At 39.7% G+C, this 15440-nt stretch overlaps 1 protein-coding gene across 3 annotated transcripts in view; it reads right to left on the minus strand.

Moving 5' to 3' along the window:
- Positions 1-8173: 8173 nt before the first annotated feature.
- The window catches only part of CDYL (chromodomain Y like), a 105631-nt gene continuing 98364 nt past the window's right edge, over positions 8174-15440 (minus strand). For 2 of the 3 annotated variants that reach the window (XM_071452707.1, XM_071452694.1), the window contains 2 exons: positions 11133-11276; positions 8174-10083 (listed from right to left, as the gene is read on the minus strand). In XM_071452707.1, the coding sequence (XP_071308808.1) occupies positions 9925-10083; positions 11133-11276 (303 nt within the window). In that variant the 3' untranslated portion in view covers positions 8174-9924. Of the gene's footprint in view, positions 10084-11132; positions 11277-14682; positions 14817-15440 lie in introns of those variants that run through there. The other variant, XR_011683345.1, reaches the window with a different exon arrangement.

Raw genomic sequence — 15440 nt, forward strand, 5'->3', positions numbered from 1 at the left:
CCAATGTTTTTAAACTTGATTTGCCTTCTTAAAGAAGGATCAGAAATGTCCTTGCCTTGTGGTGCTGCAGTTGGACAATCAGCTTGTTGAGTTGTGTCCCTGCAGCTGCTCCGAGGGTGTTGCTGCCAGCAGGATATTGCCCTCTTTACCAGGTACTGGGGGATTGTCCAGGGGATCCATCAGTCCTGGTTTTCCTTCTCTTTAATGGCATCTGGCTTGCCTTGGTGATGGAAAAGGTTAGTACATGGGAAAATGCTGAAACAGGCTGTCAAGTGCAGTAACAGTGTGAGACAGTGAAAACCAGTTTTGAGATACTGTCAAGAGCCTGGGGAAGTTTTCTGGGAAAGGAATTGAAGCTGACCCAAGAGAAGTCTGGACTATTAAGTTAATTATCCTGTCATGAGGTTTTTGAAAGCAAAGATGGAGCTCTATTAGCATGTTGGCTTCACGGCAAGTGAGAGCTGGCTGGAGCCTGTTCATCTGAATGTATTTTTGGGATGAATTAGAGTCTAAAAGCCTGTGGGTTTTGCTGAAAAATGACATTTTGAAAGAGGCAAGTTGGCTGCTAGGATTCAGAATCACAACAGAGCCAAAATAAGCTTCATATTTCTTAACCTCCATGTCACTGTGAGGTCCAGATTATCCCAGGTGATATGCAAATGCACAAGGATGGAGCACTGTGAGCTGCCAGGTTTTCATGGGAAGGGGCAAAGGAAAATAAACCACAGTTGTCCCTTATGTAAATGTATGGCAGCTATGAAAAAGACTGAGCCATTCAAACCTGATATTGCCTTTCCTCACAAACATTAAGAATAGGAAAAAGGGGTAGTGATATGAGTTAACTGAAAACTCAGACTGTGACTTCAGCATTTGGCACAAGTCAGCAGAATAAATAAAGCACAGAGATGCTGGGGGCCAGGGAAAGAGACGTGTCCAGAGCAGCATAAACAGCGAGTCCTGAGCCAGGGTACTGTGCATTGTGCTAGCAGGCATCAAGTTGGGTTTGTGGGAAAGCTGGATAACAGCAAAACAGAAGGATTTGAATACAAGCAACCAAAAGATTCTGCTCCAGTCATTTTTGTACACTGGTAGGAATCGGATGCAGCTCCAGGGGACTTCAAGGATGAATACTGACATAATGCTAGGAGAGAAATAGGCTTTCTTTTTGTTAGAAAAGATGCAGATTAGATGAAATTGTGATTTATGTCATTCTGAGCATGTAGGGAGCTGGCATCAAAGGTTGAGAAACTAGTGTATTACAAAGGCTCAAAGAAAAAGGAACTGGATCCTGAGGGACTGCTTATGCTCTCCTGATACAAAATAATCATTAGGAAAGATAAACTAATTAAAATTAGGTAGTAAATGTAATTTTGGGCAGATTGTAGCCAGCAGTGCTCAAGGCCTGTGTGAGCCCTTCATGTCAGTGTGAATGGGCAATTAAGAGCCTAAATGTCTCTGTTTCTCTAATTTTGTACAGCAGCAGCTGCAGGTAGCTCAAACCAGAAAAGTGCCAAGCTTCCTCTAGCACCCATGTTCCTTTTCCAGCTATTGCTGGCCTCTTCAGCTGGGAAAGGTTTTACATATCCTTGTCAAAAGCTGCTGAGTGTTGGTGAAGTTCTGCTTCAAGGGTGGTTGAGAAAAGGCAAGGCAGCAGAGAGGGATGAAGGGCATTAAACACAGGGGCAGATTCTGTACTGATCCAAAAGATGAGGGAGAATACAGTGCTCAGCCTTACAGGGGCTCCTCTTTCATGTGGCTCCTGCCTCTTCCCTCAGTAAACCTGAGGGACACCATTTCTAATAATTCTTCATTTTGTATGATTCAATCAGGGGATATGTAATTCCTGCTAAATAAAGAAAACTACTTCATGGATTAACTCTTTCTAGGCAGGAAAATCCCATGCAGATCAAATAACAGTCCAAAATAATTTCACTGTTCTACTTTCTGTTTGAAAAAGAAATTAAGTTTTTTGTTCACCACAGAGGACATCAAGGAGGATGCCTGACATCCACCTCTAGAGAGCCTGGAATTCCTTGTGAAAGTTTCCCTATCCTATATATCTTGCACAAAGAACCTTTAAAGTAAAGCTCTGAAGCTGTGCCAGGATGCCTTGGTCTGCAGTTTTGTGAACATTCCTTACTTTCACAAGTGTTGAATTCAGAAATTGTACTGCTGCAATGGTAAGTCATTGTGGCAGGGGGATGAAACTGAGTTTGAAGTTGTCATGATGCAACGAGACTTGTTAGTGAAACCTTTAAAAAAAAAGAACATTAGAGACAAAAATGTAGCTAAAATTCTTATGATGGGCAAAACCCTATAAACTTATTGGGTAAATTATCCATGCAGGATATATATTTGACTACTGAATATTATGCATTGGGTGTGTGTAGTTGGCTTATTATGTATCATATTTTAAATAAGGGATTTAAAAAATTTAAGCAAGATTTATTTCCAGTTTGTTTTTACTGACAGTTGTGTGTATAACTCTTATGCTTACTGTCAGAAATATAAAACTTCATGACTGTTTTAAAGCCTAGGTTCATTAATCTGCTCAAATAGAAAAAGGCAGATATGAGGAGCTACAGAGCATTCTCTCAAAATCTATAACTGAGATTTTTGAGAAGTTGGAGGTCATTTTGCTTTGCTGCAGGGCTATGCAAATGGTTATATGCTTGTCAGTTAAACTGGTTTGGGGTTTTTTTACTCATTCTGGGCACCCAGCCAGCCTAACTTACAAAACTGCAATTATCATGATTGTTAGGAACAGTTCCACTTCTTCCCTTGGATTTCTTCTGCCTCGCTTCTTTTCTTCTTTGAGGAAGTCTTACATTTTCCTGTCAGTTTTGAGGAGACCCTGATTTTCCCCTTAGGGGTTCCCACAGAGACACAGAGTCGCAGAGGCCCTCCAGCTCCCTGATAAATGTAATCCTATCAGAGGCAGCCACAAGCCAGAGTGTCACTCCACAGGATCAAATCCCCAACCTACAAAGCCAGGTCTTGCTCCTGGGAAGCCCACAGCACTCTGGGTTTTTAAATTTTACTGTTCAAAACCGAATTTCTAAATATATTTTGAATTTGAAGGCTGAGAGGCTTTGGCATTTGCACCATTCCTCATTTACAGTTGCTCTGTTTCTGTGGCAGGTGGTCAGTGAACACTTCCAAGGTATTTTGATGCCTTTCCACAGAACATGAATCAAAGAGGAAACACCAATTGATTAGTACACCAATTTGACCAGGCCTTACTTAAGTTGCCATAAATTTGAGCTCTGGTCCAATTTCCGAATTCTTCCATTGAGTCTGAGGGAATTCCAATTAAACAGGTGCGACATGGCTCTGAAGGTGTCGCTAGTGATGAGCAGAAAGATTCTTGCCCTGTTCTGTCAGCTGGCAGCAGATGTTGGGCACCAGCAGCCCCTGGGCTGCAAGAGCCGTGCCCTGAGGGTGCCTGGGGTGGGGCAGCGCTTACTGCACTCCTGCCCCTGGCCCCACATTCTCCAGAAGGAATGAGCCACTTCTCCTGTGAGGCTACTGGATAGCTCCTATTCATGTCTAGGGGGTAGGTGTGGATGGCTTCAGTTATCAGGGAGGGCAGGAGGGCTGCTGCTGTGAGCTGGGGTCGAGCTGTGAGGTGCCGATAGTGCCTGGGCCTAGGGGCGACAGTGGGCAAGGCTGGAGCCTGAGCAGTGCTGCTCCTGCTCTTTCACCATCAGGGATTTGCAGGGTCCGGGCACGGCCCCTCTGCAGCTCCTCAGACAGAGCCCCTGCTGTGCCCGATAGGAACAGCGATGGAGGAGCTCCTTAATCCCGGCCGTGCCTCTTTCCTGCGGTGCCCGTGGGTTTGGGGAGGGATGCTCTGATTCTCCTTCCTCCTCCCGTGGTTTCAGTTTGAGGAGGGGCCCTGAGGGAGAATCCGGCGCTTATCTCAGCCGTGCCCCGCCCGGCCGGGCTGCTGTGCTCAGCGACAATGCACCTCTGGCTGTGGGTGCTGCAGCTCTTCTAAGGTTACAGCTGCTCTTCTAGGTCAGGATGGGCTCACAGGAGCTCTAGAAAAGCCGGAGATGAGCAAATAATGATGATGTGTTAGGTTCTTGTGTAGTGCTGGCGAGGTACTGTCCTTCAGGGAACTTCCCGCGTTCAAAGCCTCTTCCTGGGATACAAGACTCTGCTGAGGATTTCTCAAGTCTCGTTTATTTTCAGCCGACCAAACCCTGCAGTCAGAAACTTCTGGGCAATTTTTATATGACTCAATTAATTATTTTGTATATATTAGCACTACAGACTGCTGTATTGCTTAGAATCACAGAGCATCCTGAGTTAGAAGGATCGCAAGTCCAATTCCTGGCCCTGTGTAGGACATCCCAAGACTCACACCATGTGCCTGAGAGCATTGTCCAAATGCTTCTTGAGCTCTCCCAGGCTTGGTGTTGTGACCACTGCCCTGGGGAGCCTGTTCCAGTGCCCAACCACCCTCTGGGGAAAGAGCCTTTTTCTAATATCCAACCTAAACCTCCTCTGACACAACTTCAGGCCGTTCCCTCAGGTCCTGTCCCAGCTCAGTGGCAAAACTGTGGTTTTAATGCCTGTGTGTCCAGAACTGTCTAGAAGGAGAGGTGTCACATCTCTTGCTCAGTGAGTTTCATTCCCAAAGCATTAATTTACCATGTGAGCATTGGGTGGAAGCATCCTGCTGTTAGGAAGTGCAGTGAGGAGCTGAATGGCATTTTAAATGTAGGCTAGCCACAGATTTCCAGAAATGCCTCACTTATTTTCAGGTTTTGAGGTACCTCATTAATATAATTCTTGCACACCTACTGCTTTTTCTTTTCCTCATTGAAAACTGTTTTCAACCAATTATGTTTAAAATGTTTAATATCTGTGAAAAATCTGTTTGCTGATCTAATCTTGCTGGCTCCATCCTCCTTGCACTGCCTGTGCCTTCCCTTCTCTGTGTTGTCCTTCCAGGAGATATCAGGGTGGTTGAAGTCCCCTATGAAGACCAGGGCCTGAGACTCAAAATCTGAGCCTAGACACAGGTGCTGATAATGTCCTCCAGACTGTGTGGAACAGCTATACAAACACCTGATGTTCTTGTCAACTGTAGCTCTTCCAGAATTGAGCACAGTAAGAATGAGGACTTCAGGGAGAACAGCTGCCACTCCTCTACTTCTTTCTGTAGCTCCTTTTATGTCCTACACACTGTTGTTTTGGTGGTTTCTAATTCTACTTATTTGTTGTATTTTCCCCTGTGCATGAAGGATGAGGAGGACCAGAGTTTAATCACAATCTTCTCATTTTGCATCACACTTCAGCATCTTTGCCCATCAAACCACTTTTCATCCTGTGAGTACCTCAAGAGATAATTATATTTAGGGTTTGTTTGTTAGGAAGCTTGGTGCAGGACTTCAGTCATATCCCCCCTGAGTAAGGAAAAAAAATGCAGAGGGCTATGAGTATTTCCTAAAAAAATCTGAGGGGCAGTACAAGGCAGGACCATGATGTACCATACAGATGCTCTCCTTCCAGAGACTTCTTTCCTTGGAAAGGCAAACCCACCAGTGTCCCATCTCCAGTAGACTTGAGCTCCTGAGCTCCATGACTGAAGGTTGCCAACTCTAAACCTGTTGCAAGCTCTGTAACAGTCTGTGTTGACAGCTAGTGGCAGTTCCTTAGGATGGAAAATCATGTGGCAAGCCGTGAGTTGAGGCATTTCCTTCCTCCTACTCTCCTCATACTCTCCCCGAAGCACACTTGTCATGTCCCAGATCAATGTGAAAGCGCCTAACTTCCAGCAACAAACCCAGGCAGAGCATTGGCTCCATTTATTGAAGTAAGTTTTACCTGTCCATTTGGCAGAAATGTTTTGTTTGCTGCCTCATTCCCTAACTGGTTCAAGTCCTGTTTTATCCAGTTAAGTAATTTATAGCTCAGTATTATGTGGTTTTTTTCTATTCTTTCCAAGTATCCATGACTTTAGGAAATTAATCCCACTAAATAGGTAATTTAATTCACCTGAACATTTTTCCATAATAATAATGGTGCAGTTTCTGAATTACAGGGAAGTGTCTCTTAGCAATGTTGTCAATCCAGTAGAGGACTTTCTCACAGGAACTGTTTCAAATCCCAGATTTGTGAACACAGAAAAAAATCTACAGGCAGGTTTAGATCTGCAGATTACCCCAAAATATTGTAGGCTAGCTTACAAGGTTAAGACCTTGCTCTGATTTTTGCTCCAAGCTGTGCATCAGCAGATGGTGGGATTAAGTGCACACAGGTGGCTTTCAAACAGCTCCAAGTACCTTCAGCCCATGGGTCTCTGCTGCTATTTGTTCATCAGGAGAAAAGTTCTCTTATTTCCTTCCAAAAATAAATTTAAATGTGATAGAACTTCCATGGGGAAAGTGGTTGGTGCAGTCCAGTGCCCAATGCGGTTTTGGGTAGTGCCTGGGCTGTTGCCTATTTCAGAAAGAAAACTCAAACTCCTACACTGCATCATCAAGGCTCCTGTGCTACTTTTCAATTTCAGCACAAACACAGCCAGCTGCCTCACAAATTGTCTCTATGTTCCATAACTAATGTAAGCAAATTGTGTAGTAGCGATTACAGTCAGGATAATGGATAGTCTTGACAGGAGATGCAGGGGTCAGGAATGAGCAGGGCTATAAAACTAGCTGAATTTTATATTCCAATACCATTATTCCTAATTCTGCTAGCCATTGACTAGACACTGGCACCCAAACAGGAGATTTGCCTTTGTGCCTGAAGGAGGAAAACCAGGAAACTTTCTGTTTAGAAAAAAAAAAAGCCCTATGGAAGTTCTCTTGGCAGTCATTTACAAAGATACAATTTGTGCTCTTCCAAAATCCTCCAAATTCACAAAAGAATTAACACAGAAGATCCATTTTGAAGTACTTCTGGGAGGCTGTGGACCCCAAATCTAGAGCTTTAGAAGAAATGCTAGCTGCAGAGTTCACATATGTCTGGGAGAACATCTGTGACTATGGTTGGATTCAGTCATCAAAGCCTAAAACTGATGCTTCAGGTTAGGTAATGTATGCAGTACTGCAAACTTATGTAAAACACTACAAGCATCAGCCATGAATCAGGCTCAACAAAGACCTGTCTCTTCTGTGAAGAAAAGCTTTGAAAACACTCTTAAAAAAATGTCCTAAGTCACTTTCTATGATATTTCAGCTTATCTTGCTTGTTATTAGAGGTCTATAATGTTCCTGTCATTCTATTATGGCTTTGCAGAGACCGAACTAGACTTGACTGTAACCTTCACACACATCAAAAGATACTCACTGACCCATGCTGAAAAGAATGGGACAGTGTTTTCCTGAAGAAACATTATTCCTGTAGTCCAGTGTATGGACAAAAGGTGTGTGCCACTTATGCATGAGAAATTTGTTAATAGTGTCAAGTTAGTTACTGACAAAGGAAGTGGCCTGAATGACTTTTTCCAGTCAGGAATTTAAAACAGTCAATAAATTATTCCCATTTTATCATGCAAACTGTAGGCAGCATAACAGCCTGACTGATAGCAACACAAAAAAATGAATTAAGTAGAATTATTTTTTCAGGTGAACTGCCTGTACCTTCAACTGATTTAATTCTAAATGTCTTCCCTGTAACAGTTCTTTCATGTTTAAAGAAAGCATAAATAACCCCCCCCCAGCTAATACATATATATATATATATATATAAACACTATGGCCTTAGAGGTGCTAGAAAAGCAATCTTTATACACATTGAACTCTAAAAGGTTTGACATTACAAAATGCATAGGTAAAGGTATCTTTTATTCTTCTTTTCACTAAAATCAAATTCAACCAAGGAATTCTAACTTAACCCCCACTATTGTAAGGAAAACAGTCTTGTTTAATAGCTTGCAAAAAAGCATTTACTGAATATTAGTTTGAACTCTAACTAAATAATTAAAAGCAGAATGACTCCCTATGTCTTCTTTCCCCATCTACCTCTTGTTAGAGAAAACTTAAATAAAATTTACATCAATAAATTAATATTCAAATTTTAATTTGAAGGAAATTAAGAGCTTTTTAAACAACATAAAACAAGTATTAAAGCAAGCCTCTAAGTTACAAGATTTGTTTCAGCAACTTCAAAACTAGAATGGAAGTGTCTTTGAAAAAGACAACTCTGTGAGAGAACCACATTTAAAATGTGTTAAGAAATATTAGTTTTATTTAACCAGTTTTCACAGCTGAATATTTATTCTATAAAAACTTTACAGATTGTACAGTTTATATATAGTTCAAACTACTAGAACAAAGAAGTAGGTCCCACAGATGCAAAAATACTGTACCAATTCAAGGTAAAGGCAGATTTACACACTGTACAGCTCTCCACTGGGAAGGGGAGGTGGGTCAGTTCCAAGTAAAAAGTTCAAAACTGTACAAAAATAAGGTTTGATTTCATTTTCATTCTTCATAATACATTCAATAAGATTGCAAGCACAGATACCCAAGTAATAATAGATATCTGCAGTCAGGAATCAATAACCACTCCTGAAAGGAATGCAAAATAGGTCTATTTACACAGGGCACTCTTTTACACCATACTGCATATAGTGTATATTTCAAATAATAAAAAAGCATAGACAAAGAACATTAAACATCTAATATAAGGTAGTTTTTTTTAAAGAGGTTTTTTTTTTTACTTAATAGTGTGCCAAAAGAATTAACTTATTAAATAATATATTCTAAGTGAACCTAAAATTTATGAACATAAAATGCATTTTTGGTGTAATACATCAATTAAACCAGCAAATAGGAAAAAAGAACCAAAAACAAAACCCAAACTGTATATAAAGTAGTATTTTCACCCAGCAACAGGAGCACTTATGTAGTTATTAAAAAACCAAAATAAACAAATAAAACCCCCCAAACAAACAAACAAAAAAACAACCCAGAGAGGCTTTTTAAAAACCCACAAAAACTAACTTATAACTTAGGATGTTCATATGTAAGATATTCAGTGATTCACTAATACTGCAAAACAAGCTTTTTTGTGGTTTTTTTGTTTTTTTTTTTTTTTTTTCCTTCCTTCCCCCTTCCATTTCCCTCTGGCTCTCCCTCATTCCCTTTCTCTAAGAGACAGTGGTTTCTTCATGCTGTCTGGGTAAGAATCAGACATACTCCTGCCCCTTCCTCCCACCCCTCCATACCTCCCCCCCCAAAAATAACAGAGTGTTTCCTTAGCATTAATCCTGAGCACACTCTCTTTTTGGGGATATGTAAGATTTAAGCATAATAGGGTTTATTTACCCCAATGTTTCAGAATGTTCCATTACTTGAGGTATTTCAACCTTCTTCTGAGACAACACCTTTTCTCTAAGCTGACTCACTGGGCAGAGAAAGCAAGGGCTGGCTAATACCCGTTTCAATTCTGTATTCTCATGAAAAAGAAAAGCATTACTCCAGACTTCCCTGCCACACAAAAAATAATGCAACACCATTCACTTTTTAATTAATTCTCTATTTGATACAGTACTAGCCAAAGATAACAAAAACTAGAGCTTTTAAAGAGATGTTTGGTAGTGCACTCTATGATTTTTAACCTAGTGTGTGTGTGTGTCTACATACACACTCTCACACATATTACATTTATATCTCTCTATATATATATAAATATATATATATATAAAAGACATATATAGATATATGCACACACATACACTTGTGTGTGTATACATCTGCATGTAACAATCAGGGAGAAAGGAGTTTTGTTCAAATTTAAGAGATACAGTACTTTTAAACCCCTTGACAATAAAAGGGGAGGGGGGTGTGTGTCCACTCCTGTTCCCAAGCTGAGCAAGGGGTTAGTTTATATAAGGGTTTTTTAAATGGGCTTATTTTGCTTGCCCCGATGTCCAAGAAATACAATTCCAGTGTCACGGGCATCTCATCAGAATTCATCAATTCTGTTCTGCAGATATTTTAACATTGAGTCCATCCCTTGTGCTGAGCCCCAGATTTTCTTCAAAACTTCACACTCCTTTTCATTTGCTTGTTCCAAGTCCACCTTCATGATGTTCCGTACTAAAGCTTTGGATTCTTCAAGTACCTGGGCCAAAATGAAAAAAAAGGGGGAGTTGGGTGAGAAATGAGCACCCCAGGTGCTTCTATGGGCATATAACAGGTTTATGTGGACAAATGCTGGAGCTGATTATCAACTTAAGCTTATCAATTCATTACTATGACTGTAAGAAATGTTTCTCTTGTAAGAAATGCCATCTTCCTTGTGGCATCCCATAAAATTTCCTTTGCCTTATACCACCACAATTTAAAAGTGCACAAAAGTGTGAAAATAATGAAAATCATAAAATAACCATGAAAAAATGTATTTATACGGTTTTTTAACTTTTGTAAGGAAAGTGCAAGTCCACAGTAGTGAAGGCTAATCATAACACTTTCATCCTAAACTGCTCTAACAAGTGGCCAGATATTGATTTCTTGAGCACTTAAAAGACACTGAAAAAAATCTCATTTGTTTGTTTGTTTAGAAAATTAATAATTTGCTTTTAAAATCCAAAATTTCTAATGCATAGAACAGTTAATTTGTACTGCATCTTTCGTTGTAAGAAGGTTAAAATTACCACTATTTGATGCCATCTTGTGCAACTGCCAGTAGCACATACAACCACTATGTTTTACTCATAAAACAAAGTCCAGCACAACCTCAAAGACTGTACTTATTTCCTTGGTAATTTAAATTAGAACTCGACCTAACTCAAGATTTCTGTGTTTCTGTGTAGATGTTAGGGCAACTGTTAATACTGTTGATTAGAGTAAGTTGGACTTCAGGAACTCTGTTAATACCAAATTACATTATAAAAATCCAATGCTGGTTTAGTTTATGTTCCTTATCAAATGTCACAGTACACACTGTAGTTAAGAAGAATCAGATAGAAACTTTAAAAAGAATCCTAAAAAAACCCAAACCAAAAAGATACATAAACGTTTGTCAAAAAACATTGCTGTATTATAATGCAGTCCTTGTTTCATGAGAAGACTTTTTTTTCCCCCCCAGGACAAGAAGATGCAGTCCAGTACTACTTAGATTAATTCTTATTCATCTAATCATAAAAATACAAGAAGATAAAGGAAACTTACAACTGAATTACACGTGACAAGTTCTTTAATTCGAACCATTACTTCCTGTGTGAATGTTCCTGGCCAGAACACTTGGGAGACGAGTCCTTTGGCACAAGCTTCCTGCGCCGTCAGCTTCCTTCCACTGAACAACATTTCATTGGCCTGAAGGGATAAAAAGTTACTTCTGGTATGAAATGTAATGAGACAAAACTCAAAGGAAAAATGTTCAAAACAAATAAGAAAAATGCCTGCACTGTTTGAAATAGTTTTATTACAGCTCTTCCAAGTTTTAATTAAAAAAAAGAAAAATACTGGCTTACAAGCTGGCTGATCTGTGTTGTTGACCAGTACTAGGTCAGTAGTTATTGAAATGTGGATGTCTATGATTAATGGTTAAATGTGAAAATGTCTTTAGTCATTTCCTGGCTGTGAATATTTGTTAGGTCTGGCTTTCTTACAGTATTGCTCACTTGGTTATCTGTGTATGTGAGAATAGGTTATAATGCCTGGCAAATCTGTAAAACAGCAATAAACACATCAGCTTGCCCTTTATAATGATGTATTCCAATTTCTGACCAAATTCAGAGAAAACAAACATTACATTTTCTTCAAGAGTCCAATACTGAAATGATAAATCCTTTAAGTATCTGATGTAGCAGTCTTATTAAAAACCCCCAGTATTTAAAAGATCTTGCACATGGTTGTATCCCAGCTGCGATAGAAGGACCAACCCCCATATCCGCCCTACTCCACTCTAGCACAATAGTAGTAGCTGGAATCTTCCTGGTCATCTGAACTCACCCCCTGTTCAGCAACAACCAAACTGCCCTAACCCTATGCCTACGCCTGGGAGCCCTGTCCAAACTATTTGCAGCCACATGCGCCCTTACCCAAAACGACATTAAAAAGATCATTGTCTTCTGCACTTCAAGCCAACTAGGGTTAATAAGAGTTACAGTCGGACTAAACCTCCTCGAACTAGCCTTCCTTCACATCTCACAGAATCAAGTACTACCTTCTATGCAACAAGATGCTCTCTCTAGTTCTGCAAATGTTTTTGATTTGTAATTATCATGCACTTTACTATCTACCAATTTCCCCATTAAAGTTTTGTCCTACAGCCACTTTAATTCTAGCTTTTGTGAAGCTTTTTATACAGTTTGCAGTGACATTTACATGGAAACAGGCAGTGGAAATTAAAAAGTCAGAGTAATAGTCAACCTCAAAAAAAAAAAATCAGTGTTATTGTTTCATAATGATTTATTTCCACTGAAAAATGTGACAAACCCATTAGTGGATTCATGAAATATAGGAAATAAGGCTGTTCTAAAACACAAACCTGACAGGTGTAACACTTCTGAGGGGAAAATACTGAGGTTTTTAATGTTTTCCAATAGTAGAACTTCTGGTAATTATTTCAGCAACTTTCAGTTAAGGATCTCAAATAATGAATTATTAACTTAATAAATAAGTATTTATTTGCTATGCTACCATGTTCCTAGTATTGTATTTTACATGTGAAGCAATTTGGAAACTCTGTAGTCTCTTATTTGTTCCTTTCTAATAAAATACAAAGTCTGGGCTCTACTGGCATTTAACTTCCTGACTGCCAGTCCATCAGGAATGCAAGAAAAAAACCCAGCCAGTTTCCTGGCATATTTTACCATCAGCACATCTCTCACAGTTACTATGGAAAGCTGTGATTCACATATATTAGTTGATAAAAACCCAAATCTCTTGCACTATGATAGAGTTCAATACCCTATAGTTCTACCTTCTGTGAACACAGTATCAAATATACAGGTTCATTAACCATTCCTTCTCATTTTCCAGAATGTATGTGAATAATAATAACCTGAAATACTAGATAAAAATCAGAGATGTACACATGGTTGTCTAAAAATGGAATGCTTTTTCCTACACAGGTGGGGAAAAATTAGTCTTCCAAAATAATTTAAAAACCACTTAACATTTCTATGAAAGATCAAAATGTGAAGTCAATCTAACTAATAGTTATGACAGGCGAGCATTTAAGCCAGGTGGTTAGGTCTACATATTCTTCACATGTATCTTTGCAAGGATAAAAACCAATGCTAGAAAGCCTTTTTTTTCCTCTAAAACATAGTTGCAACTGCTGAGTTCCCCTGAACATGAAACACCCTAAGTAAGAATGGTGCAGCTATCTTATTTCTGCCAGCTGTATCACAGTATTAGCACAAAGTCTCACAAGAAATGAACATTCCCATTGATGTTCTCACTTGACAGGTTTTGAAGGGAAATCTCTTGCTCTGGCATCTTCACTTTTGATCTATACACAACATCTGCAGGAGACCAACTGCTAAACAAGCTTTAATCATAATCATGCCTTGTACCTGCTGTAAAAGTTAACTTACTTGGTGGTTACTTTCTAAGAAATATACTACAGCCATAGAAATGAATGTGACAAAAATATTTCACTAAGATTCTCATTAGCAACCTTCATTTTCTGCTCTGAGTAGAAAATATCTCCTTTCACAGAGGAACTTCACTTGGACCTCTGGACTCTCTTCCAGTGAGGACTTTGAGGTTCACCAGGGTCCTTTGGTGCAAGGCCACAGGCACCAGGGGCCATGGAGCAGCTCAGCTCTCTTGCACAACGACCAGGAGGCAGCTGGCCTCTGAGCCACCCCAGATCCTGGCTGTGACAGGGACTCCAGGCACTATGGAACTGTGTTTCCCTCCTGACTGACAGAAAAGCTAAGGCATCCTGCCAAGTGTGCTGGGGCCTGGCAGGGAGACCCAGTGTGTGATGTGTGATCACACAGCTCCTGGCCTTCATATCTAGGACCTGACAACCAGAGCAAGAGCTCCATGGCAGATCCATAATAACATCTCCCCATACAGACATCACCTCAATGTATTACAGATTATTTTCAAAACTCAAAAGCCAAGTTTAGGGACACTTCTAAAATTCTTGGTAATTCCAAGATGGTATCAGTTTTGAAGCCTAAGGTTTGGGCTTCAAATTTCCTGGAATGAACCCATGGTTGAGGTTGAAAACAAGGGAAAAAAATCCCCATCCATGATAGACCTGCTCATCCACAGAAGGTGACTGACCCCACATGGAAGATATTTCCAGGAATCTTGCAATGGAACATTTTTACATAGCTGCAGCTAACAACATTGCATTTTAAGACTGACTTACAAGAGTTAGGGGTGGCGCTACTCCTGATGAATTGATATATTTGTAGAAAATGTTATGATGCACACAGAGGCCTTAATTTTTTCCTTTGTATATTTTTTCTCCTGAATGTTTTGCATTTCACTCATAACATCTTCCTGCTGACTTCTCTCTCTCTCTTTTACAGACAAAAACATACTTCTGTATCTCCTATACATATCTTCAAAAACATATCTTCTATATCTACATCAAAGTCTTCAGTATGGATTCTGAACATATTTCATGAAATGTACTGAGTAAAGTTCAGCTTTGTCCCATAGAGACACTACTTTGCTGCAGAGTGTCAAGGATATTACAAAAACAGTGGATTTTTTTCCCTTTTTGCACTGATCATTTTGGAATTCTTACCACTGGAAGCTTTCAACTAAAATCTTTATATTTAAGAATGAGAGCATTCACAAACACACATGAAAGAGTGCACTAGGGAAGAGCTTGTATTTTTTGTACAACTTCTAAAGAAATGAAAAGTAACAACCACAAGTCTTTAAAGGACGAGGATGTATGGAATGGATGGATGAATGGATGGATGGCCAAATAAAAAGGGAAAGGAACAATCAGTAATTTGAAACATGCTAAGATGCTAAGATATTAAAGATACTCTTATAACTGTTAATCAATTTCAGTTACCTTTTCTGTTCTCTTCTAATAACTAAATCCAAATATGACACAATTAGCTATTAGATCTTTTACAACTGGTGTTTTAATATATATATTTTAAATCAATAAATACCTACAGGGAAGAAAATCAATAAATACCTACAGGGAAGAAATGGCTTTTATAACAAACAGTGATTTTGGAAAACAGGTGTAGCCACAAGCACTTGTTTCATACTGTCCAAACTGGAATAGGACATAGGTCTAAGTCTTCAAAGAACACAGCGTGAAAGAACACTGAGCAACATGAAAATAACATAGGTTGGAGATTCTTAAGTAGCTTTTTGTTAGGGGTGCATGGAAGCTGAAATAGTTAATTTGCATAGTGGTATAAGACTGCTCCTGGCTGGTGTCACAGTGCTCTGCTGTGCAGTGACACCAAGTGCCACACTGGTGCTGTGCTGAATGCGAGACACCTGTGGCTGGTCCCCACGAGGCAGCAGCAGGGGAGG

This window comes from Agelaius tricolor, unplaced genomic scaffold, assembly GCF_023055355.1.
Source record: "Agelaius tricolor isolate 1412-34295 unplaced genomic scaffold, bAgeTri1.0.p SCAF_2, whole genome shotgun sequence".
Classification (NCBI taxonomy): Eukaryota; Metazoa; Chordata; class Aves; order Passeriformes; family Icteridae; genus Agelaius; species Agelaius tricolor.